This window comes from Monodon monoceros, unplaced genomic scaffold, assembly GCF_005190385.1.
Source record: "Monodon monoceros isolate NGI ecotype Baffin Bay Population unplaced genomic scaffold, NGI_Narwhal_1 Super_Scaffold_21, whole genome shotgun sequence".
NCBI lineage: Eukaryota > Metazoa > Chordata > Mammalia > Artiodactyla > Monodontidae > Monodon > Monodon monoceros.
In genome coordinates, this window is record NW_021703778.1 from 23490323 (window position 1) to 23516453 (window position 26131).

Consider the following 26131-nt stretch of genomic DNA (forward strand, 5'->3'; position numbering starts at 1 on the left):
AATTAAGAAGGGCAGACTCAGGGGTCTCCATCATTGCCTTACACTCCACCATCACAGAAAGGGCCTAAGGAGCACGAAGGTGGAAAAAGGGCTCTGTCCCTGCCCTGCTCACAGGAAGCCATCTCGTCCACCTGCCTCAATACATGCATCATAAAGTGAAAAACTCACTCCCACCGTGCCTTGCAGTCCAGGAAACCCAAGTCACCCTGTGAGATTAGGGGCCGTGTCTAAGACTGCCCTGGGCTCGGGCAAAGAATTTCTTCATTCCCTTCTTTCTTTCATCAATACCCGGGTATCAGAGTGCACAGCAGCCAGTGAGACCAAACGCAGTCACTTAAGACCTGATGCCAATAAAGACAAGATCAGAGACCCCAGCTTCACACAGCACGGCTAACCCTGGAGAGGGAGGGGTCGGGACCCTTCCCCCTCCCAAGCCGTATCCTTCTCCAGGGGAACTGTCAGCTACTATTTTTTGACAAAAGACGAGCAGGAGATGTGATGATGAAAACAAGGGGTTGGAGTGAAACAAGGAAGGGGCCCTGAGCCAAGGAAGGCAGGAGGCCTCTTGAAGCTCAAAAAGGCAAGAGAACAGATCCTCCCCTAGAGCCACCAACAAGGAGCCCACCCCGTGACCCCGTGACCTCATGATCCTGTAACTTAAGCTGGTGAAGCTGACTTCAGACTTCGGACCTCCAGAAGTGAGTGGTAAACCAGCAAGCCTGCCGTAGTTTGTTACAGCAGCAGGAAGAAAATGATACAAATGTTGGCTTCCTAGAGGCACCGGACCTGAGGTTCCCCAAGAATTTGCCTGGGAGACAAAGCTGTGTCGCCGTTGCTGTGGACCGGTTACCAGGCCTTGGAGGAACTTCAAACGCATCCTGTCGGCCTCACACACCCCCAACCCCTTCTCCCCACCCAGAACTCAGTCAGATTGGAGGCCACTGTGTCCAATGAGGGATTTCAATTTCTCCTCTGAGAAAGGGACCCATCTAGGTTCAAAGCAGTTCATTGCACAGCCGTTTGTGAATCAAACGAAATGTGTTGCTTGTGTCTTACGTGCCCGGCACCGAGCTGAGCACAAGGGGCTGGCTGCCCCTCACGGGGCTAAGCCCCCATCGGGGGGCCCGCTGTGCACCCAGGGGGTTCCGTCTCAGCAAAGCCCCTCACCAGATGTGTGACCTTGGGTGTTCCTCAGCCTCTCCACCCTGCCTTTTTCTCTTCCATAAAATGAGGAGGATACTCTTCTCACTGGACTTGGCTTTTCTGGGAACCGGGCTTTGGAAGCCCTGAGCACCGTGCCTTCCATACAGGGTGTGTGCAACACAAAGGCAGCTCTCATTTCCCTGTGGTTTGACGGGCCCTGGGCCTTGGTAGGGAGCCAGTGTGTACTATAGCCTCCAGGCCACATTCTCACCCTCATTCCTCTCATCGTCCAGTCCACGTGAGTCCCGAGGGCCAGACAGAACAAGTGACCAGCCCCCCTGTCCTTCTGGGAGGCCCCCATGGTTCCAGGCCGCTGTCAGTGGTCCTCGGGTCTTCAGAAGAGTGAACGCAATGGGTTGACCGCTGGGAAGCTGGGTATTCTCTGAAGGAGGCCGAGCTTCAGGCCACCAGGGAGCCCTGAAAAGTTCCAGGTGAAGGACAGGGGGCTTCATGCACTCACCTCTCAAGTTCACAGAAGACAGGTCCGCTCTGGGCCTGCCGTGGAGAACTCGGCAGGATTTCTGACTCAATGTCACAGGCTGTCAACGAGGGAGTCCAGGCAGCTTCAGCTCAGAGTTGGCAGTGACCGTGGACGGGGCTGCGGCCGAGGACGCTGCTGTGTTCAGAGACGCCTGCTTTACAAGACGCCCAGCAGCTGTCCTGTCCAGCTGTTAGAGGCCAGCCCGACAAAGGCGGGGAGCAAACCTCCCAATACCGAGAAGGAGAGGGTGGCCGCATTCACCGGGTGGACTTTACTTAACGACCCCTCCCAATTCATAAGATGGAGTTGTAATGACCCCCAAAAAGCACATGCTGTACCCAAGCCCCCGCTCCACCAGCCCCATACCTGGGGCCACCAGATTCAAAAAACAATTTCAGACCAACTATTCAAAAGACTGGACCACACATGGCCCATTTGACAGCATCCCCCCCAAATCTTGTTTCTTCTGCTTCTTTAAAATAAAAAAATGGGAAAAAAGTAAAACTTAACTTTAAAAATTTGAGGGGTATTTTACAAGTTCGGTTAAGAAGTATTAACTAATCCTATAATCAGAAAAAAGCAAAGAAAAAAACAAAGAAAAAAGCAAAACTTTCATTTTCTGGAAATGTCCACTGGCTTCTCCTCCAAAAAAGTTAGACCAGATTGGCTGATGTCTTGGTCAACTACCTGGTAGTCTGGGCATCGAGCCGTCCCCATCCGGATCCTTCGGCAGGGGGGTCCCCATCAGGTCACTGCACTGAATTAGGAGCCGGTGCCAGGGGCTGGTTTGCCCTGTCACCACACTGCATCCCTCATTTGCACAAGGCTGGGCCCACAGCTGCTTCCCTAGGAATCAGCAGCTCCCCTCCAGGTATTTGCAGGCCTTGGGACTGCTGCTGGGCCCTGGCAGCACGGCGGAGTGCTTTGTACTGCACGTCTTTTGTTTAGCCTGAGACAGGGAGGGTGCCCGCTCTCCAAATCCCCACTCCAAACTGTGCACACAGACATGACAGGGGATTGTAAAAGCGCACCGCAAACAATGTGTCTAATGTACCAGGATCCCCTGCAAAGAAGGTCAAGGGTGACGGAGGAACAGCCCAGAGAAACCAGAATCCGGACAGAGCACCCCATAAGGAACAGCTTTGGGGGAACATTGATCTATTTCCTCTGCTGATCCTCTTCTCCTGAGAGAGAGAGAGAGAACGCAAGGAAAAAGAAAGGCTGGATGCTGGCTATCTCCCTAGAATGGGCTATAAGCAATTCAGGCAGACTTTCTTTACACAATGGATGAGTGAAATATGAATCACACTGCCAACATCAGCAGGACAAGCAAGTCCTGTGTGTTCCGCTCAAGAGGGGCCTGGACACATTGCAGAAAGAGCAGGGAATCCGCAGGCTGGGACACTAACTCCTGTCCCAGGGTGACCGTCACAAAATACAAGTTAATTTGTGTTTTGCAAGATAGTACTAAGGGCAGACAAGAGTGGGACGATCCCAGCCCATCTGGAAGCTCATTACAGGCTGCTCAAGATTCTAACCAGGGGTGTGAGGACGTCTTTCCTAATAAAGGATGTTCTCCAAAAGAAGTTTAAAAATCCAATGGAATCATGGCATTTTTCTTCTCACATGGGTCTTAGACAGCATGTCTTCTAATGAGGTAAAGAGCCCACCCCCAGAGAAATCAAACAAAAATCCCCAGATAACCCTGTTTGTTAGTGGCACAGCCAGGAATAAAAACCCAAGTTCCCAGACTCCTAAGACAGTGGTGGTCAGACGTTTCAGATGATCAGTGAATTTCTCTGAATTCTGGGGTTTTCCCTTTATTGGGTTTTTGCAAAGAAGTGCAGACAAGTCCCAGTCTGAGGGTGTGTTCACACCAATATGAGAAAGATGGAATAAGCGAAAATGAAAATGTTTTTCAGAAGTTCATTTCATTTGAAAGTGCAGAAAGGGGCTGGTGTATTACCCAGCTGTTTTGGATCCCGGTTAAAATTTCTGCTCTGTGGATAAAACGATAAAATGCTATCGTTCAAAGGTTGTCTTTGCACCTTTTTGTGATTTTTAAATTTTTAATTAAAAAAATTTTTTTTAATCTCTGCTTAGCTTGGAAATGGAAGGGAATTTCTCTACAGAGGAGTCAGTGATGCCTGCTGTCCAGGAAGGATCACAAGAATGGTTTGAGGATTTGGGGTGGATTTGGGGTTGACGACAGGGGGATAGTACACAGGAGAACGTGGAATCATAATGCTTCTAAATCTCTGAAAGGTCAGTGGGACAATTCACCATTGTGAGGAACATATCAGATGTGGGAAATGGATGGCATTTGAGTTTCTGAGTTTGAATTTTGTGAACAGGTGTTTTACTGAATTCGGATCCGACATGCATTACCTGGGAAGAATTTGCTCCTTTCACACAGTTTCTAGACTTAGGAAATACTAAAATGATGTCCTGCGATGAGGAGTCAGCTTTAAAAATAATTCTAAACGCTTAAAAAAGGTTTAGAAAATAGACATTGCTCTCAGAAGGCAGGTTCTGAGTGTCCCCACTTGTGTCACACCTTCTGCTTGCATGGAGACCAACCCAGGGGCCCAACCTCGCCACAGTTCACGTTATTTTTTTCAAAGGGGAATAACCTGTAAATGTCACCAGACTGAGACACTGGAACCTTGGTTTCTCTATTTCCTAATCTGCTTTTTTTTAATTAAAAAAAAAAGTTTTTAAATGGACTTCAACCTAGATCCTCAACAGGTATTATTTGTTGCATCAATGAAAGAAGTGTTTTCATTCAGAATTTTTACATCATGAACGTTCATAAATGGCAAAACTGTTCAACAGCTATGTAGTTTGTTTTTTTTTCTATTATGTTGGCTTTTAAAATGTTTTTAAGAAATATTCCAAATCCTCACATATATTCCCATGGATGTGCTAAATGCAGCTATTTCAAAAGCGAGGCAGAAGAGATGGAAAATTAATCAGGAGTACAATTTACTCAAGAATATTGGAGCAGCATTTTAGATCTACAATCTTGTTCTGTTTTTCTAGAGGAAACCCTCTCTCCTGTGGCTGTTCTAGTGTGTCTTTTTTCTTTTACGTGAAGAAAAAAAGAAAGACCAAAACTATTGAAGCCATGAAAACATATGATAACATTCGAAAGGAGAAACTGGAGAATAGTTACATAGTTTTTTTAAAATCTTTTGCATCATCCTCCAAAAATATCTTAGAATGTAAAATCCATGTACAGAATGATAAAATGGCATTTGTCTGAGGCAGGAATAGGATCAAATGTGCCACTATCGCTATAGCACCTAAAACAAAATGTAGCTGGAGTGTTGAGTTTGGGATTTTGCTACGTGTGCCCCCCACCCCTGCCCGCCCTTCTCCTACCCCCAAGAATGTCAAGAATTTGAACTCCTGTTCTTAAGGTGAAAGGGCATTCACTCAAATCTGTATGAAGGAAAAAAGTGGCAAATCCTGAAACATTGGAACTCTCCAGTAACAGCGCCCAAGTTTAAGATGGCAACAGACGACCACTGCCTTGGGTGTTTCACAAGTAACCAGAAACCACATCCGAATTAGGAGCCAGTCAGATCTTCATTTGCATCTCAGTAATCCTCTACCTCTTTATTTCAACATTGAGCTTTAGGCTTGAAATATTTGCTAAGAAAGCAGAGAGGCGATTAACAGAGATTTTTCAGATGTGTGCCAGCGTTACACATTCTGTCAACAGAGTAAAAGGAAACTATACAGCGTAGGTTACAAAATGGTTATTTCATGTTTCGCAAACATTCCAATCAACCCTTCACTGTGATGTTATTCAATTCAACAGTAGAAAAGCAAAACAGACGTGAAGCCCAGCTCCTTTCCATCTTGCAGAGATCCATCAACTGCAAATCCACCCGAGAATCCCAACGAGGAAATCTTCCTGTTTCTCCTGCTAGAAGATCGTCTCCTTGAGGCTAGACAAGGAGGAGGGAACGGCAGCTCAGAGAGGACCACAGAACCTGCTCCAGCCTGGGGATGCCTTCCTCTGGGCTGCATCCCATAAGCCCCAAAGATCCCCAGTTTCCCAAATGAATTGATGTTGACTGTCTGGGGTTTGCCTTATCTCCTAGTGAATAACTGAACAAGTTTGGGCTTTGTTATTTTGTTTTGTTTTGTTTAAACTCCTTTTGCTTCAATTAGCTAGAGCTACCAGATTTTAGAAGAGCTTGGCCACCACTCTTGATACCATGTTATGTGGTTGTTTTTAAATCTTTTAACTTTATTATCTTTTTATATTATTATTCCAACAGACTGCATGAAAGGCAGTGATCACTAACACAGAACACAACAGGTGCTAACATTCAGCCAGGTTGCTCTCAGAACCCGGGCTGTCGGGCCCGAGCCGCTGACATGCACGCGGGTAGCTCATACACTGCTACCCTCATAGCACAGGCTGCAGGAGAAGTGACAAAGGACAGATGCTCTTGTACCCTTAGAAGCTATTTAATAAATATCATTGAGGAACAAAAAGGAAAAACAAAATCAGCCCTGTGGAGCACAACCGCCTTAGGTCAACTGAATGTCATCTAGTTTATTCAACCAAAAATTGAGAGAGAAGGAAAATATTAAAACGGAAACACACACACACAAAAAAAGCAGTTCTTAACACTAGCAGGAAATAAATTTGTACAACCATTCAGTCTGTATAATATGATGAAATAAATCTACAACTTCTCTTACTTTGGTGCTTTGAATTATACATACAAACGACAATTACAGGGACTTGTTCACAAAGCATGGAGGCCTAGGAAAGTCTAACTGAACCCTCCATGGCAATCTGGGAGTGTAACGCGTTGCCCGGAGTGATAGAATTTCCTACGCAGAGGCCCACAGCTTTGAACGAATGATTCGCCTACAACATTTTTCTTTTTTTTTTCCTTTTTGTTTTTTTTTTTTTCTTTTAATGCATCAAACTGTGACCAGGAAAAGGAAAAAAAAACTGGTAGTTTGTCCGTTTGGATATCAGAACTAGTTTCATCTTAATTTCCACACTTTATTTTCTTCCATCGTCCTTAAAATGCATGGCGTCCTTCGTGCCTTCCTGACAGAGGCAATAAAGTCTTCTTCTTCCAATGTACAGTATTTCTTACAATGTAAGTTATATGCAATGTTTAGCGATTTTTTCTTCACAGCACTAGAGAGGCCCTGTTCAATAGGGAATATGAGTCTGAACGGCTTATTCACAATGGCATCCAGATTCAGGGAGTGACGACACAGGCACCACAGTGGGCTCCTCTGTCCAAGTGGCAAACATCGTGTTGCTTTCTGCCTGCAAAAACATATAGATCCATCGGGTTTCGGTTTCATGATACTGCTCCTGCAAAAATGCACGTAGAAGGGGCTGGAGGGACTCTCGCCTGGAGATCTTTGAGCATCGAGCAGGGACCCTAACCCATGGCGGTGACCATACTGGAAGGGTGGTGAGGTCCGAAGGAGAGGCTGGAGGGCGGGTGCATCGGCGTGGGTGTGGTCAGCATGTGGCTGGAGTGGCTGAAGGGTGAGATGTGACTGAGGGAAGACATGTGTCTGGAGAGGGCGGCGGGGTTGAACGAGCTGCTCTTGGGGAAGTCCTCCAGCGTGTCGTGCACCTTTTTGCACTTTTTGGATTTGCTAGACATTTTTCGGTTTCTGGTCTGGATGCCTTCCTTCTTCATAGTCAGGGGTCTGTTAATCTAAACAGAGATCAATTTTTTTTTTTTTTTTTACTTTATTTGGCTGGCTCTGAAATAGTGCAGACTTTCACACCCCAACCCGGGTTCCTCTGACTGCCCCAGATCAGGGATCTGCTTTCAGGGGGCCCCTTCCTGCCTCCTTCCCAGGGACCCAGAGTCCTGCAGGCTAGGGTTCTGCGGTGGGGGTCTGTCAGCCTCTATCAATTTCAGAAACCAAGAGGCCATAGGTAAGGTGTTCCAAGCAGGGCTTATTCATTACATTCATCTGCACCAATCATTTGGGGGAAAGTTTGCCTCAGGGAACCTTCCGTCTCCAAGGACCATATTCTAGAGACCCACCCAAGATGGTTGTATTTCTCTGCTAACTAAAATATAATAATAACTTGTCTTCTTCCATTAGAATGACCTTAGACTACTTCATGAGCATGGAGGCAATGGAGGGGTTTTCAAGGGGGGAAATAATATCTTGTCTACTGGTCCAAAATCTGTGTTAGGACTGTGCAAGGCAATCGATCTTAAGTGTCTGTCTCTGCCTTGAGAAGCTAGGACTGCTTCCCTCTTCAAAGTCATGTCTGGTTGTCTCTCTTCTGACGAACTTCTCTAAACAAGAGGTGCTGTAAAATCTTCCCCTGAAATGTGTAAGTTCTGGGGTCATAATTTAATACAAAGTGTCTTTCCGAAACATAAGCTCTTGCCCACGTCACAGCCACGGTGATGATTGAAAGTTGCAATTTCTACCTGGTCCCGACTATCCACTTCTTACTAGACAAACAGCGAAACAACCAATCCACAAGAATTTAATATCCACTTACGGGGTACAAAGCCCTGTGCTAGCCTGAAAGCACTCTCCTCCTAAAAATCAAAGACTAGGCCTGAAGTTGAGTAAAGAGACAGAGGCAAGCGCTAGTCTTCCGTCCCCGGGGCAGCAGACCATCGCTCTCTTTCTGATAAGCCTCATGTGTTTTGTTTTGAATACACATTTGTTTTAGGGGGGTGGGGAGAAGAATCAAGAGAGGGGACTTGACAAAGCAAACTGAGATCATTCCCCACGAGGAGTCAGAATCAGATTGACCTCAATAGCGGCCATCTGCCCGTAGAGCAGCAAACCAACCACACATCTGGCCGTGTTTCTGGGGAAATGGGCAAAGGGACTCAGAGAGGGAAGGCCAGGGTCTCAGTCACTCCTGACTGCTTGGGAAACAAACAACTCCTTCCTCCAGGGTCCTCAAGGGTGGAGGAAGAGAAGATTTCATGGCTCTAGGACCTGCCTGTTTGCTCCAAAGGCTAGAAAGGGATAGTTGAGGAAGAAAGAATCTAGCAGCCAAGAAGGCCAGGCTCCGACGACACTACTGGTAGCAGCAAACCCACAGCTTCCTGGGCCTGAGCTGGTCACCCGGAGAGGGGTACAGAACCACTCCGTGGGACGGACACCTGCCTTCCCCCTTGTGCAGGAAGGCCACGTGAGTGACGACAGAGGACCTAAAAGGTCGTTGCCCAAAGAACATCTCAGGGTTCCTTCCTCAAAGTCATAATCAAGATAAAGATGCAGCCTACAGAGGCGATAGGAATCTACTGTCACATCGAATCTCCCCCAAGATACTGCCTAGACACATGGCTCTTTACGCTGATATCTAGATATACAGAGCCAGGTATCTAAATATAATATCTAGTTACACAGATAGACACACAAAGCCAGATAACTAGTCCCAACACTGATACTGAGATAGGTAGTTATCTACACACCTAGATAAGAAAACAGGAACTAACTTAGGTCGTGCATGGTATCTCGATGGGCAGAACAAAACACAACAAGAGGAGAATGTTAATAGATTATTATCTCTTATTGTTAAATACACAACAAATCCGCCTCCTTCTGTGAATTCCTACTAAACCAGAGAAGGCAGAAGAACCACTCTGGTGGATGAGCACGCTTCTATCTCCCAGCCACTGGGGCCCAACCATGAAGTCGGGAGCTAATTTAGAATAGGGCGGGAGTGAGGAGTGAAGAAGGTTCCTTGACCTGTCTTTGATTTAATGAGAAATTCGTATTCTTCAGAAATAGATATTTTTTTAGATTGGACACAATTGAGAGCCTGTCTCACTGCGGCTGACTAGTCAAAGGGATTTATAGCTGGTTCGTTTCTCATAATTCCTATACTTCTGTGGAAATAGGAGAGAAGTATATATACACACACAATTCATTACTTTGAACAGAACTTTGGTACATTCTAAAATGAGAAGGTGCTTACTCTCCTCTGTTCTCTATTAGTCCTGAGGTTACTGATCTCCCCGCAAGGCCTTACGCAATTCAGAAATCCATCCTGGCCCTTCTACTTCATCAGCCATGTTCCTTACTTCTCTGAGTCATCATTTCTTCAAGTAAAAGGGAAATCAAAATAATTTCTGCCCTGTCTACATCATGGGACTCTTTGAGGCTCAAATGTAATCAAGTAACATGAAAGTTCTTTGCAAAACCATACATTACAACCCCCAAATCATTTGATCGGCTGTACCAACCACTGGGTAGCTCATAAACCTTAAGGCCCCAAATCTTCCAGATTTTAATCACAAATCTGCTTCTCTCCACGGCAGTGAGTAAGGAAATTCCCCAAAGTGAAAACGGGCCTGGGGTTTCATTGCTGATAAATGTACACAGACCACAGTCTGAGGATGTGTGGGAGAGAAACGATGGATTGTAGTAAGAGCCCCGTTCCGTCAGCGCCGGGCCCCTCCTCTCGAGAGCGGACGGCATATGGACAGGGAGGTGAGTGTTACGGGGGTCCCCAGGAATCAAATCAACTCATTCCCAAGAAGCACAAAAGGACTAGTTGCTGGGGTCACCCTGGGAAGTTCTCCTGTGATTCAAAAACGCTAACCAAAAAAGCTTCCTCCCCAATTCCCAGGTGTTTCTGGGTAAGATGCGTTGACTGTCAGAATGGTTCTGAGCAAAGCCCTCCGCCTTCCCCCATTCACTCCCAGACATTACCAAAATCAGACTGGTCAAGAGACTTCAGGAGAACCAGACAGAGCCAGAGAGATGATGTGAGAGACACAGGGAAAGACAGACAGAGACAGACAGACAGAGACAAAATTCTTTCTCTGGGATCAACATAAACTTCTGGCCTCATAAGGGTCATGGCCTGTCAGCCAGAGTTGTTGCAGGGAAAAAAAAAAAAAAAAATAGCTGAAATTTTTTTTTAAAGGTAAACATATTGCAAAATGGGAGGACCCCCAAATTGAAAGATTAAAAATGACACAGCCAAACCCATGTGACTGACTGACAATTATCATTCTGCTAATGTGATCTAGAAGGAGAAAAGCATTCTTTCCCCTGGTAAGGATAATCTCCGTCGGCTGCTTTGCAAGAGTTCTCCTGGTGAGGACAAACTCAGCAGATGAAATCTCTCATCTCGTATCTTTTATTCAGAGAATCCGTTTAAAATTCACCAAGCCTCTTTACCCCTCAGTAACTGAATCGCCCTGAACTCCCGTGCCGTGCATTACAATCCTATTTACCTTTCTCTTTGCACTGGCTCATTCTCTCTCTTTTTTTTTTTTTGCAAAACGTTTAAAAACTCAAGGAAACATCAAAATATGACTGGTGACTTTGGTTTTTCCAAGAGAAAGATTTTTCTCCCCTTAAAAACCCAGACCAGGCCCACCATGCGTACTGTTTCCAATACAAACTAAGGGGCTGGGTCATCTGCTTTAGAGTCTTCAATCTCAGCAAGGCTACGCTGTGCCGAGTCCTCTCCTACACTGGGTCCTATTGCAGTGCCTTTTCTGAGCCTTGTCATTGGGCGATTCAAATGGATAACCAACAAGGACCTACTGTAGAGCACAGGGAACTCTACTCAGTATTCTGTAATAACCTAGATGGATAAAGAATCTGAAAAAGAATAGATATAGTATAGGTATAACTGAACCACTTTTGCTGTACACCTGAAACTAACACAACATTGTAAATCAACTATACTCCAATAGAATTCTTTTTTAAAAAACTCAGAAAGGGGACCAGGGAAGGGGGATGCTGTGCACTGGGCATCATCCAAAGGGGGCCATTCCGGGAGGGGGGGCGGGTCCCCGGGACACTTACATTGTGCAGCTTGTAGTACAGCCCGCAGGCATTGCAGACAGGGTCTCCATTGGCATTTCTTCTCCAGAGAGTCGTGGTTGTGGTTTGACAGTTTGCACAGGACGTACCTGCCCTTCTTGCTGCTGACTGGGGAGCGGGAAGAGAGGGGAGGATAAAAATCAAAACAAGTGTTAAATGGGTTTGCAGAGCTACGGAGACCAACTCAAAAAAAATTATCACTGAAATGAAAACTAGCAAGTGGCCCACATGAAAGTAATAAAGATCCCCAAAATCTGCATCTAGAAGAAACATGAAGCCAATCCACTGGCATAGGAGCAGGTCAGACCATAGTCCGGTGGTCAGCACATAGCCTGCTGTCCCCTGGGGAAGGATTTGGGAGGACGAGAAAGCCGACATCACCTCACCGACATAACGAGCCCCCCTCCCTCCCCCCAAAGTTTTCCAGATGTTTCATTTTTATGGGTAGCAATTTTGAATTAACCAGACTAGTTTGGGTACCAGGCTCTCAGTGGCTTCCTTTGCCAGGCTTACAGGAGGTCTTTTTCAAGAGCAACTGCCCAGAAAAGCAGTTCTCAACAAGGATACTGGTCATCACAATAGACCAACAGCCAAGGAAGAACAAACCCAAGCATCAAAAGCGCTTTCTAGATCCCAAATAAAGAAACGCTGGATGATAAGGAGGGCAGAGTGCTGACAGAATGAGAGAACGTCTACGCATGTGTGGCTGGCACCCACGGGATGGGCCACGGAGAAAGCACCAAGCCAGACACCCTAAGTGAACAAGACCTCAGCCAATTTGCAGGCATCCTAAATGTGCACGGCCCACGCTTTCAGATTTGGTCACTCGTGGTGACAGCCATCTTCATCCTCTTTAGGTGGCTTTCAGTTAGTGAGACAAACTGAGAGGAACAAGGAATTTTGCAATCCACCAGGAACACTGGCCCCGCTCCTAATTTCATTTCATTCCACCCTCTTGAAAGTAGGTGCTTCCTATCTGCTGTTCACAGAGCAAAATGGTTACAGGTCAGATGTCAGCCCCAAGCTGAATTTTCATTATTTGCTTGTGTCACTGCCCTCATCTCCTTTAAAAGGGAGATTTTTCTTTCGCTTTTCGACACACTTAAATGTATAAGGGGACTATTTCCTATGTCCATACGTTAAAAAAGAAAACTTAAGCTCAAAAACTTTTGAAAGGAAATGAGGTTGGGTCACTTGTAACCATATATCTCTCATCTCCTCACACCCCCTTGCAACATAAAAAGAAAATTTCAACTGCAAAATTATTTCAGTCCCTGGGACTCAAAAATATTATCAAAGGCAAGAGAAGGAGTAAGAATTCAGCTGGTGGGCTTCCCTGGTGGTACAGTGGTTGAGAGTCCGCCTGCCGATGCAGGGGACACGGGTTCGTGCCCCGGTCTGGGAAGATGCCACATGCCGCGGAGTGGCTGGGCCTGTGAGCCATGGCCGCTGAGCCTGCGCGTCCGGAGCCTGTGCTCCGCAACGGGAGAGGCCACAACAGTGAGAGGCCCGCGTACCGCAAAAAAAAAAAAAAAAAAAAAAAAAGAATTCATCTGGTCTTTATCTGTGATCAAGAAAATTCTGGCATGGTTATGAAAGCACAGAACGAAAGGACAGGGATCAGGGTGTGCTTTTCCCTCAGTATTTTATCCAGCAAGAAGTTGGGCCAAACACCCGAAGAGGTCAGATATTGAAAACCCAGTGGCAATTCTGAATGAACCAAGCTGATTCCTTTCCTTTCAAAGCTACTCAATTGTTCCACAGAGATGCTGCCCCTTCCCACAGGTTTAAATAGCAGAGCTGTGGCTTTTTTCCTTTGTTTGTTTTTAGTAATTCTTAGTTTCTGCGTCCTGAGGAACTAGAAAGGAAAAACAGCCCTTCTCCCTCATAACTGAGAAGGTTCTACTTTTGAGTTGTCCATTTGGAAAATAATTCACTGCAGTCCAAGAGTGCTGTCTCTTATCCCACATGCCTCTGGTCCACCTGCCTTTATGAAACATGATAATTTAAGACTTAATCGTTGCTCTTGTGTACTCTTGGGAGGAAAATGATATATGAAATTGGTGCTTAAGGATTTTGACAACTACATTATCACGTGATTATTATTATAGTCCTGGACTGGTCTTCCCCCTTTAAAAGAAATACTTGGATATAACAGACTAATATCTACGCAAGTGCCGGATTTCCCGGCCCAACAACTGAGAAGGGATGGTGCAAGTGCACAATGCCAACCGATAAAATAAGAGTTCCAAATAACCACGCTCATGGTGCAGCCCTTTGCAGTGTATTGAAGGTAACATGAATCCAAACAGGCTTAGACTTTATGAGAATTTATACAGAACCTCTAAAAGTCACTGTTTGGGTCACTAGCAGAAGACAAAGTATATTAACAAAGCAAGCTAGTTGTGAGACTTATGAAAATCTTGCAACACTAGGAAAACAATTCTATGGGTCTTCCCTTCTATTTCCTGCACGAGTTCATTCAGTGTTAGATATGCATCTATGGAAGAGCTGACTACACAGAGGGGGCAGGCAGGGTGGTCTTCAGCAAGTCTGCAAGTGTGCAAAAGCAGCAAACTGGAGAGACAGAGCAGGGAAGGAGGAACAGGAAATATAGGAAAGAACAAAAAGAAAGTTCTAGATATTGAGAAGTCAAATACATCTAAGGGCTAAAAATATACGTATATATATCCTGAATGGGCCCCGAGTGTTTCTCTGGAGCATGTGAATTCTATGGAACTAAAAATTAAAAACCACCCAGAAGAGATGAGTAAGAAAGAGAAGGCAGCTTCACATGTGACAGCGAAGGAACTCTAGAATTAAAAGTAATTATTACTCAGAGTTCTAGAGATTTCTTATGAAAGGTGAATGAAGACAAAATTATGTAAAATGCAAGTCCAGCCCTCCTGTACAATCTACCCAGACAGAAGAAACCCCAAGAAAATGTCAAATGTACTCTTGCTTATCAACCAGACAACTACGGGGTCTGACACTTTACTGCTCTCTTTTTCCTTCTTTACTTTTACATTAAAAAAAAAAAGTCCAATTATAATGGTACTATGACTTATTTTAACAAGAAGTTTTTTGTTGTTAGTTTTCTTTCTTTTGTTTTTCTTTCCTTTTCTTTTTTTCTCTCTTTTTTTTTTTTTCTAAGGCCAGGTTTTGAGTGATTCAGAACATTCTTTTGTGGTGCGATCATATTCATTCTGTGCTAACATCTCCAGCCATTTTTTTTTTCAAACACGTCTTGTTCTGATACGTTCAAACATCTTGATGTTTAAGTTGGGGAAGCTGAGTTGTTGTTTATGAGTTATCTCCAGAGCTCAGATATCCGGCAGCTTTTTCCTAGGAAGTTAGCTTTACACATGAGAGAAAGGAAAAAAAAAAGTACCAAAGAGCATGGGGACAAGTCGGGGGAAGGTTGAGAGAGCTGGAGAAAGGGGCAAAGATCAGAAAGAATAAAGCCTAGAGACCTAGGATTGCCAAAAATTAAAGTCACGTGGGCACTGCCATCCCTAGAAAGATTTTCCTTCTTCTGAAGAGGATGTGAAAGGTGTTGATTTGCACCAAAATCTGATGGAGAAGACAAATAATTCTTTAAAAAGAATGCAGAGGATTTGGGAAGGGTCCACCTTAGAATCTGAGGGATGCGGCTTCATCCATTAATTTGCATGGGGAAATTCCCCTCCTCCCCTCTCTACTTGGTGAATCACCACAAAAAGCATTTTGATCTCTTGACTGTGGTTACAGTTATCATTTGCCAAGCCTGCTTTTATTTGTCTGTTACATACACTTGCTATTCAATCTGGCCTGAGATTCCAAAGACAAGTTTGCAAATGAACGTCTCAGGCTAGTTTTCCTTATAAATGCTTGCCAGTGCCAGGTTTTCTCAAGTATTCCTAGGGGTCAAGAGGTTTAAGAAGGGGACAAAGAGGGGGGGAGAGAGGAAACTGTCACCCGACCGGCAGGAGTTCAAAGGGAAAATAAGACCAGACACTAGGGGAAACCAAGAAGCAGGACAGGAATCACACAGTTTTCCCCACAGGAATTACCTGTGGCAATTCCTCAATTCTTCAGACCAAGGAAGAAGAAAAACTCCACTGAGCCCAAGGGCTGCTGTTTGTGAAATTCAGTTAATTAGCCCTGGCCCATGAGATCTCATCCATGGCACTAAGGCAACCCTGAGACTGTAATTACTTCCTAGGAGCCCACTTGTATGACTTCAGAAACAAGTTCTGGGTGGCACCTGGGACACTCCATCCCCGTACTGAATTCCTCTGTGAAACCGTGACTATCAATGCATCTTAAATCAGTCACCCTGGTCCTGTGAAAGCAATCATTCTATCAGTGAAGACATTTAAGATTTGATAACCCAGAAGTGAGCATCCTTAAAAATGTGATAAGTGACTTAAGAACCATGGAAGGGGAGAAAGGCAGGGGCGGGGGGCCCTTTCTGTATATGTAATTTGCAAAAAAGAAAACAAAGAAGAAAAAAGAAAACTATCCCAAGTGAGCTGATTTGAGCCGTCCTGCCAATTTCCAGCAGAAAGCCCTTCTTCCTGAAGAGAGGAACTTAAAGACACAAAACGGAGAGTGTCGGGCCAGTGCTTCCCTAGGACAACTCACCAGCCTTCGCTTGGGTTTGATGAGGGGCCGGTTCTGTCCGTTCATCTTGTGGTAGAGCCCACAGGCGTTGCACAGGTAATGCCCTGTTCCATCTCGACGCCACAGCGGGGTAGACGTTGCCCCACAGTTCACACACTCCCTGCCTTCTGAAAACAAGATCACACATAAGTCACTTATGGAAGGAAGACACACAGAAAAGCTGTCAGCAGAATTAGGCAATGAAAGTTCAATGGAGAACTTCTTCTCTATCTCTTTTTTCCTCTTTTGGGGAACTTGCCCAGCTCCCTTGAAGGTGGCTCCTGAGTTGAAAAGAGTTACTATGTGACACTTTCATGGCCTAACCATTCCCCGTGGACACACACACACACACACACACACACAGCTCCCAGCCCAAGAAACAGCACAGAAATCAGTAGCAGCAGAACCTCGTCCTGGGCCTGCCTGACTTGACGGGGAAGGTCAGGCAGAGCCAAGGAGGAAGGCGAATTTCAACTTGAAACAGTTCCCTGAGAAAACCCTGAGCCCCGGTCGATGGCGAAAGCACAACATTCCATTCGCTTCCCTCGGACGAAAACAAAGATGATCCATTATCGTCACCAGCTCTGTCTATGCGGATTGATTAAATAATGAAGATTAGGATGGGGCCAAAGGAGAGGTTCATCGATAGCCAGATGGAGAAACAGATAATCAACAGATGAACAGATGGATCAATCGGCTGATTGATTTTAGTACCGAGGGCCTTAGATTTTACTTCCAATAAAACTGTAAAATGTCCCCTGCTGGCAAGGAATAGATGAAGACCCAGCAGGGTCCACTCATTCATTCCCCCATCATCTTTTTTACTCTCTAGAAAAAACCCAAGGTTTTCTGTGGTTTTCCAGCCACTGAGACCCCAGTCTGAAGGTTGGAGGGAAACGCAGAGCAATCTTGAAGGCAAGGAAGCTGGAGATGGGGAGGGAGGGAAACAGAACGAGGGGAAGCGTTGGGAGGGGCAGAGTCAGGAGAAGAGGCCAGTTTCTGGGTGGAGGGCAGGGGGGAGGCCCTTGGGTTGTGGCTCATTAACCAAGACTTGCCTGCAGTCGCTCTTTTTCCAAAAAAAACAAACAAACAAAATCAACAGAAAACCGGCCAGGCCGGGTTGAAACAGCACTCAATCCCGGGGCTGGAGAGTGACGGGGACCCACCTCGAGAGGGAAAGCCCTGGGAGAGAATCCCTCCAGATACCATTTTAGGAGGAGGGGAGTTTGCTCACAGAGTTCTTCTCAACTTCCCCGAGAGGAGGAAGGACAGGACGGTTTCTGGGAGAACCTGCCCCGCTCCTGAGGGGCCTCGTTCTCCTGGCGAGGATGCACCAGCCTCACTGCCAACCAAGAGGGACCCAGGAGGAGCCCCCAACCCTGCAGGGCCAGTGGCTTCAGCAGAGCTGGTGCCCCCAAGAAGAGGAGTCAGGAAAGGGTCTTTAGGGTGCTGGGAAGGGGCTTGGGGATGGTAGGGGAGAAAGATGAGCCCCTACCAGTTGTTTTAAGAGATTTATCAGCTGACCCCAAGCTACCAGGAAGACGGGGTGGAGGAAGGGAACCCGCAGGCAGGACGCTTGGGAATCTTGACTCCCCACGAGGAGGGCAAGGCCAGCCCAGGGCCCAGGGACCTGCTCAGATTTAGGAAACCCCCAGACCAAGTATGAGGGTGGCAAGGAATTTACACCCCTGAGCCCGGGCTTTTCTCCAGGGACAGGCTCTCAAAAAAAAAAAAAAAAATGTTAAGGAGTTGAGAGATTTCAATTTCTTGCTCCAAATTCCAAAAGTTCTTAACCCAGGGTCTACAGAGAGCCTTCCAAGCATCCCTGAGATTATCCACAGAAACGTGGCCCTCATGGGCCAGGAGCATTTGCTAGGCACCCAGCAGCTCTGAGTAGGCTCTGGGCTGAATCACATCCAGATTCCTCTGCTTTGGGGTCAAAAGCCTTCGGGACGTGGCTGCTGAAGGTGGGAGAGGCACGGGGGGAGGAGAGGGGGAGTGGGTGAGGAGGTGTGGCCGCAGGCATAGCCAGGGCCCCCGCAGTGCTCGTGCCCCTGGTGGGCGCTGTGTCAGCCTCTTCTGGGGACACTGGCCAGGCCTGGCATGCTCCCCATCCTGGGCAGACAGGGGCCTCGGGCTCCCAGCCGTTTTGTCCCAGACCTCTGGGGGGTTTCTCGGGCTCCAAGTCACCTGCATCCCCAGCAGCTCGGGCTGGACTGCCCCGCTCCTGGGCACCTGGGCCAGGGGATCTCCCTGCCTGACACGATTAGTCTGATTTCCTTTCCTTTGTCAGCCAGTAGGGAGAATAACAGTTTCCTTTTCCGAGGGACCTTGAAAGCCAGCAACAGTTGCTTCTCCAGCAATTGCACATTAGAGCAATTTTCTGTCTTGATTCACTCGGCAAGTTTGTGATTGCCTTGCGTGGCTTTTTCTTATTTTATTTTATTTTTTTTCTCTCCTTGTTGCCTCTCATCTGTGACTTCAGCAAACAAGCAGTTTTCCTAACGGAGGCCCTGACTGTCTCCTGCTTTCTTTCTCCTCGCTCACCGCCTGCTGTGAGCTGCTCAGACAGACACCTCGCTCTTAGGTGACAACCACAGCGCCGGGAGGCCTCCTAACGCTCAACAGCCATTTTCAAACACCCCTTGGCCTCCGACTGAAATCCTGAAACTGAGGCTGGACTGAAGGAGTAGGGAGGCTGCAGAGAAAAAGGGGGAGCTGGATGCCCACGGTGGAGTGGGGGGAGCTAAGAAATGGTCCCCCCCCCACACACACACACAAAAGGCTTGGTGTCTTGTTTGCAAAGACACATCTCAGCCCGGACAGCCCGGGCGTTAAAAAAGCAATAGGTGCTCTAAACCACAGCTCAACCGTTTCTCCAAAATGCGACAACCCTCCCTTCTCTGGGCTCCTCCTTCAGACAATAGCAAAGAAGAGGTTAAAGAAAGAAAAAAAAAAAAACAGAAAAGCAACCACTAAAACCAAGAGAATCCCCTTCTCAGGAATTCCCACTCCTTCCACCCTCTTCACGGAGCCTCGAAACCTGCCCTGCGCGCTCCACGTTCCCGAAAGTCCCAGCTCCCTCGCCGCCCAATTGTGTTGCTCTGGGTTTTTCTGACTGTGAGAAAGGAATAAGGAGGAGGAAGTCAAAAGCCAAATTTAAACCGGCTCCTCTCCTCTCCAAAAACAAAATAAAAGAAAATAGGTATACAGGTACCCCTGGGTCTGGTTTAGGGAAACCACAGCCCTCGCCCTCGCCCCTCCCCCCTCCCCAAATGTCCCGGTCTCCAGGGAAGACACAGAAAAGCCAGGCAAACCCGAAGGCAGAAGGTGTGCCCGATGGAGGGGGAGAGATCACATGCGGAAATGAGGGCAGAGGACAAGAGGCATTTGGAAAAGTCACTCTGTCCCCTCCCTACACAAACCACCACCCCAGCCTCAGACACCACGATCTGGTCCCCAACTTCTTAGCCCTACCAGAAAAGAGAACTTTCCCCCAAAAAGCCCACCCCGACTTCAAAATGGACAGGTTGTTCTCTTACTGCCATCAGCCTCGGAGCCTCGATCGAGCCCCCTCCGCCCCGCCCCCGCTTTTGTGAGCAGATCTGTACCCCGCTTCCCAGGGACCCTCCACTCGCCGAGGCAGCCAGGCCACTTTCCTGCCCTGTGCTCTCCCTTCCTCTTGCTTTCTCTTCAGCTCCACCAGCGAGCCTACCTCCCTCTCCCTCTGCCGACTTTCATGTACTGAACACGCAGGTCTGAGTTTTCTGTCAGCCTAACCGCATCCGGGCTCTATTAAAGTTCCTGGCTCGGGATAAACAATGCAACTGTCGCGTGCAGCAGTCTGAAAATAATTGGATTAGCTAAAACATATCAACTAAATAGAGACAGTCCTGCCCAGGCAGTCGGAGTGAATGTCACCCTGGAAAAAAACCCTGGAAACTGATCTCATGGTCACTGGGCACCCAGAGCCCTCCCTCGGAAGTTTTCTAAACCCCGGTTTTGCAGGCTCTGTTTCAAGACTGGTTGTCTCATCCAGCAAAGACAAGTGATTTCCACCACTTCTGTGTATACAGAGTCTCTACAGAGAGAGAGCAGAGGGTACCCAGTTGGGACAGACCAGGACAGAGACTGTCCACCCTGAAATGGACACCCCCAAGGAGACATGCCAATCTTCCCCAAACCATCTCAAAAAATACAGTGAAATCTCATCTCAGAGACTCCCCGACTCTGTTTCAGATGCTTCGACATTGGTGGTGGATTATTTTATTTTTAAAGCAGAAATACTTTGTGCGGGCTTTACTGTTTCTTTTCATGCCAGCCTCTACACCAAGAGAATAAAAATGTGGCTCGCTTTTAGCTGGGGTGTGCTTTTCTGAGAGAGGATGGGCAGAGGAAGCAGAGACACACCTGGGGAACCTTTTTCCATCCTTCCTAACCCCTCTGGCTTCAGATCAGTCGGGGAGTAGCTCGTAAGACGCCTTCCTTCCCTGCCTGAGCTCCCAGCACTGGAAAATACTGCAGTTAACTAGCCCTTCTGACTTCCACTGAACTGCCTCCCCAGGGCAGAGCCCACCTCTCTACCCAGAAGTCAGGATGGGAGACTTCTTTTCCACGCAGAGAACGTGTGTCCTGTCTTTGCCACGGTCCCGCCCCCGGCGAAAAATACACACACGCTTTATTTATACGTGTCTGTGTAAAGGGCTGTCCTCTGGTGACTGTATGACCCCCTCTGAGCTGACCGGAGGAGAACGGTCAGGACGTAGAGGCCGGGGGGTCAGAGGAGGGACCTGTGTTTGTTTGGGTTTCAGGAGGTTTCGTTTTTAGCACTAAACACTAAAGATGTATTCCCTCCCCTTCCATTTGCGCTTGGAAACTGACTAAAGGTTACTGCCAGCACCCAGAAGTTCCTTGGCAGGACAGGCAGGAGACGGGGGTTTGTTTTTGTTTGTCTTTTTCCTTCCCCAGCTCTTGCGGGTGGCTTTTAAATCAGATCTCACTTGCCCTCTGCTCTGAAGACAGGAATGAGAGAGGACACACCTTTCTTTCCCCGCTGGAAGAATGGGAAGATATTAAATCTTTGAAGGGTCTGAACGGCCACCCAGCCCCTGGGAGGGGCTGGAGGGCACGCTCTAGTCCCTGTCCCGGATTTTGGAGCAGGGAGGGGGGCGAGGGGAAAGGTCTCGAGGGGAGAGAAGGTTCCTACCTGTGCTGGATCTGGCCTTGGGCCTCGACTTGCATCCGAAGCCGGTGGGGGAGCCCCCGAGCAGGCTGCTGGGCGGGAAGAGTCCGGAGCTGTACTCGGGAACGTAGGGCGGGTAGGTGGTGATGGGGTGGTGGGCTGAGGCCGCCGCCCCTCCCAGGGTGGTCATGCTGCTGCGGGGATGCGCCGACTCGAGCTTCATGCTGTCGGGCAGAGGCACCTGGTACTTGATGCACTCCTTCTCATCCTGGCGGCCCGAGCCGGCTGAGCCCGGGGTGGACAGGGACGGGTCCGGGGAGACGTCCTTCGGCGGGGTGGGTGGAAAGGTGAAGAGGTGCGGGCTGGAGTGGCCCGCCGACAGGGACGAGGACGAGGCTGGGGGGTAGACCGACAGGGGCCCCGGGGAGCCGTGGTGGATGGACGTCTTGGAGAAGGGGCTGAGGTTCCAGGGCGAAGCGGTGTGGTGGCTGCCCAGCGCCTTGCCGCCGTCCAGCCAGGGCAGGGATCCGTGCAGCAGAGGCGGCCGGCACACCTGGCTCCCTGCGTGGGTAAAGGGGAAGGCCCGGGAGAGAGACAGGCGAGTAAGAGTAGCCCCCAGAGGCCTTCAGGCACCTGGGCATCCTCCCCCTCCACCCCAGCCTCCCTGGCAAGACAATCCCCACACAGACCGGACCTCACACTCCCTGATCTTGGGGGCCCCAGCAGTACCTGGGCCAACACACCCCCTTCACCCCTATCTCCCCACCAATGTCCCATCAAATCCAGGGAATTAAGGGCCTGTGTCTGACGCCCAAGGGGTGCTGCCATGGAGCGAGAAGGGCCCTGGCTTCCTTGGCCTCTCCAGATACACTTTCTGAATCACAGCCCTGAGGTCCCTCTCTGGAACCTGACTTGATTTATTGGTTTCCTTCAATGGCCCAGCGGCCCCCAGCCCAGACCTAATCCCAGGCAGCCTGATAAGAGGGTGGGCTGGGAAGGATGAGGCCTGAAGGGGTGAGCCACACAACCGCTCAAAGCCAGGAGAACACACGGACCCTAAGAGAGGCCCAGCTGCAGAGCCAGCTCCCCAAGCCCAGAGCAGGGAGAGGGTTTGAAAGAGAGGAGAGGGAGCATTTTTGGGTTACTTGCACGTAACCCCACTTCACTGCTTGCTCGGAATTGGCCAGGCCTGGAATGGGATTTGCAGGGAAGTGAACTGCTCGCTCAGGCTGTCGGAGAAAGTTTCCAAGCCTGGACTCTGGGATGGTACTTTTTATCTGCCGTTCTCACCCTCCCAGATCCTACTGGAAAAAAATAAAACAGGTCCATATGCCCCCAGAGTTGTGACTCCACCAGTGCAATACGTGAATTTTCACCTGAGCCCCTGAGACACAAAAAAATTCCAGTTTCTGTGTCTATTTCACTCACACACACAGTAAACAGAGCTGTCGTTTGAAATGCAGAGTTTTAAGGCAGCTGTAACTCAGACCAGAAGAGGCTCTGAGAGGGGTAAGTTTAAACGGCAAGTACAAATCCACACACTTATTGATCTTTTAATCCAGTACCTGCCTCAGCGTTTGACATTCTATTTAACCATTAAGAACAATACCGAAACTAAAATCTTAAGAGAAAGGAAGGGGAGGGGAGTCGAGGGGGAAGGAGAGCTCTCCGCACACCAAGGGTCAAGCTTCCCATTATGTAGGAAGTAGTATAGTAAATAATATTAAGGCTGCATCTACCGCATTTCCACTTAACTGCTGATCTGCACAGGACAAGAGCAAAGAGCGCCCCATCCGCAGAAACAATTGTTTGAAACCTGGTGACAGCAGGGAGGAGAACGCTTGCTGCCCTAGGGGCTCTGTCATCGGCCCCAGCCCCGGGATCTAAGTCGGGGAACCAAGGCAGACCTCAACTGAGATGGCCTCACAGCCCCTCTGTCTGAAATGCTGCCATTTCTTCTTTGGGAACACGCTTACAGATGGAAAGCCTTAAGAGCTTTTTCCCACCAACTACATGGGGCTGGGTTTCTCTCTACCATTTCAGAACTCTCCTGAATTCCTCAAGGTGAAAGAGAAAGAAAAAAAGAAAAGAAAGAAAGAAAAGAAAAGGCAACTGGAATCGCTCCTCCATAAAAGGAAACCCTGATGGATCCCAAATCTTCTTTGGGAGCCTAATGGGTCTGTTGTAGGGCCGAAGGAGACAGCAAGGCAAGAGTTGCGGGGAGCAGGCAATGAGGCAACCAAAAAGTGTAGACGGAGGAAAATTCCATGCAGCCGGGAATCTAGGAAACCCCAAATGTCTCAAACTTAAGACGGGAGTCTTTTCACCAAAACCCGGTCAAAGCACCAGACTTCCCTTCCTCAGAGCCCAGAGGTAGGAGATGTGTCTAAAAACCAAATGCACTAGCTTTGGGGAAAGGCCGAAACACAGCGGTGGGAATAAATACGTTTCTCTGGCCTTTCTGGAAATGTGCCGGAGAAACATACCGAGGCACGCCGGCAGAAGCCCCAGAGAGAGAACCAGGGGATAACCGGGGGAGCGAAGCCCCTAGAAAGAACCCAGCCCCAGCCAGGTTTAGCCGGCACCGGATGCCCGGTCGGGGGAGCGGTGGCTGGTGGAGGCAGAGGCTCGGCTCCCCGCGCCCGGGATCTCCGAGGCCCCCGAACCAGCGGCCGCGCGGGGAGAGAGGGCTGCAGCGCGGCGCCCGCCAGGTGAGCGCCAGGCCCAGGGGACCGCAGTCGCGCAAAGGCGCCTGCTGCGACTGTTTTGAAAAACAGACTCTGGCGACGATCGAGACGCCTTCCTCGCCCATTTCCGGGCCCCAGTTTTTTGTTGTTGTTGTTGTTGTTGTTGTTTTAATGAAGCAGCAACGGCACTTGGGGGCTTTGGCCGGGTATCCCCACCCCCTGGTCCCTCCCTGCCTCTCCGACCCGAGAGCCGGGACAGCTGGGCGGAGGTCCCCGCACCCGGGGCGGACTCACCGTGGTGGGTCGGAGGGTACCTCTGCACGGTGGCCCTCACCGAGTTTCCGTAGTAGGACGGGACGTGGTTGCCTTGACCGTCGATGTTAAAAAGTACATCCACCTCCTCCGGCAGGGGGTACTGCGCCGGGTCCATGTAGGAGTGGCCGAGGCCTGGGTGGTGCGTGTCCGGATGCTGCCCGTTGAGGACCGCGGGGTGGTGGTGGCTCACCCAGCGCGGCTGGTCCGCCGTCACCTCCATGGCCCCGGCTGCGCTCTCGCCCTCTCGCCGGGCCCAGAACCCGCGCGCTGAGAGGGAGGGCGGTCGGGCTGGGAGGTCGGGGGCTACGAGGCTCTGCAGGTGCTCCTGCCGTCGGAGGGGCGGGGGTCGTTTAAAGATTTGTTTTCAGTTGGGAAATGGGAAAGCTAGGAAGGAAAGGTGAGCAAATCAGATTTTTGTTTTTAAATCTTTGCGGGGTAGTTTAGCGAAAAGAAGAGAAAGAAAAAAGAAATTCCAAAAATTAGGTATGGGAGTATAAAGGGGGACCAAATTGTAAAAGGGGGGCGAAGACTGGCTGGAACTCTGCAAGTGAGGCTCCTCTGCACCGGGGGCTACTCGGCGGCTCCAAGACTGAGTCTCTCCCGGGTCACCTGCAAAGGAGAGAAGGGGAGACCTGGATGAGGACCTAAGCGCTTAGCACCTGAGTTTATGAAGTGGCACCACCTCCCCCCGAGCCGCCCGGCCCCGCGCCCGCGCCCCTGGGACACGCACACACGACGCGCACACGCGCGCACACGCGCACGCCCCCTCCGGAGGTCGGAAAACCGGGAGGCAGCGGGGGACTGAATGACTCCCAAATACATCCCCAGCAGCCCGGCTCTCCCGGGAACCCGGGACTGACTGAGCGGTTCCAACTTGGACGACAACTCCCTCCCTCCAGGGACCTAGGTCCCAGGACCTACTTTCCAGCCTCCAGAAACTCTCCGAAAGAGGAGGGTTGAGTTTTCAGTGTTTTAAAGTCCTCCCAAATGGAGAGAGGAAACAAATCAAACTTAAAAAAAAAAAAAAAGTCGCCGGTACCAACCTGGGTAGCGAGGAGCAGAGAGGAGGAGGAGAAGGCGTGTGACCTGGGAGAGCAGAAACTGCCCGGTCAGATTGCGTGGCTCGCTCTGTCTCGCGCTCTCTCCGTCTCTCTCTCTTTTCCTCTCTCTCTCTCGCTCTCTCAGTATTTTTTTTTTTTTTTTTTTTTTTTTACAGGGAATGCATTCTTTCTGAAAGTATCAAGACGGCGCCAGGCAGCTCAGTGTTCGCAGACAGCTGTGGCGCGACGGAACTTAAGGAGGTTCTAGTGTCATCCGCGCCGACGGGGGAGGAGCCTGGCTCTGGCGAGGAGGGGACAGGATCACCAGCACAAGGAAACTGCAACCCAAACCCGATCAGGACTTCACCGCCCCCCCACCCCCGCCTCTCCTCCCGCCCCTCCACTGACCGGAAAGGGGCGCCGCGGAGGGCGGCCAGGGCGGAGGGGCGGCGGGGAGGGTGGGCGAGGCGCACCCGGGTTCGGGGCGGAGGGGGCGGGCAGGAGGGAATTCGCGCTCTGGCCCTTTAAATGTGGCTCCAGCTCCTGCCAATTCATTCCGGCTCGGTGGGTTATTCCGTGCCGAGGAAACCGGCCTGCCCCATTCATAAAGTTTATTTCTACAGGCGGCCTTTCTTTTTCAGACTTTTTAAATGAGCAAACATTTTTTGCATTCAATCCAGGGTATGGGGTAGTTTATTGATGTGGGGTCTCTGTGCAAGCAAAAGTGATCAGGAAAAACAAAAGTAATGTC

The 26131-nt window shown here is 49.1% G+C and overlaps 1 protein-coding gene across 2 annotated transcripts; it reads right to left on the reverse strand.

Moving 5' to 3' along the window:
* Positions 1-6527: 6527 nt before the first annotated feature.
* On the reverse strand, positions 6528-25648 carry GATA3 (GATA binding protein 3). 2 transcript variants are annotated; one of them, XM_029238268.1, is made up of 6 exons: positions 25384-25648; positions 24320-24949; positions 21363-21899; positions 16139-16281; positions 11495-11620; positions 6528-7398 (listed from the first exon to the last, which is right to left on the reverse strand). In XM_029238268.1, exons 2-6 carry the CDS (start codon positions 24558-24560, stop codon positions 7114-7116), a joined length of 1332 nt encoding a protein of 443 aa, XP_029094101.1. In that variant the 5' UTR covers positions 24561-24949; positions 25384-25648; the 3' UTR covers positions 6528-7113. The 2 variants fall into 2 exon arrangements, with proteins under 2 accessions (XP_029094101.1, XP_029094100.1); XM_029238267.1 differs by having other exon boundaries at positions 6587-7398; positions 16139-16284; positions 25384-25647.
* Positions 25649-26131: the final 483 nt, after the last annotated feature.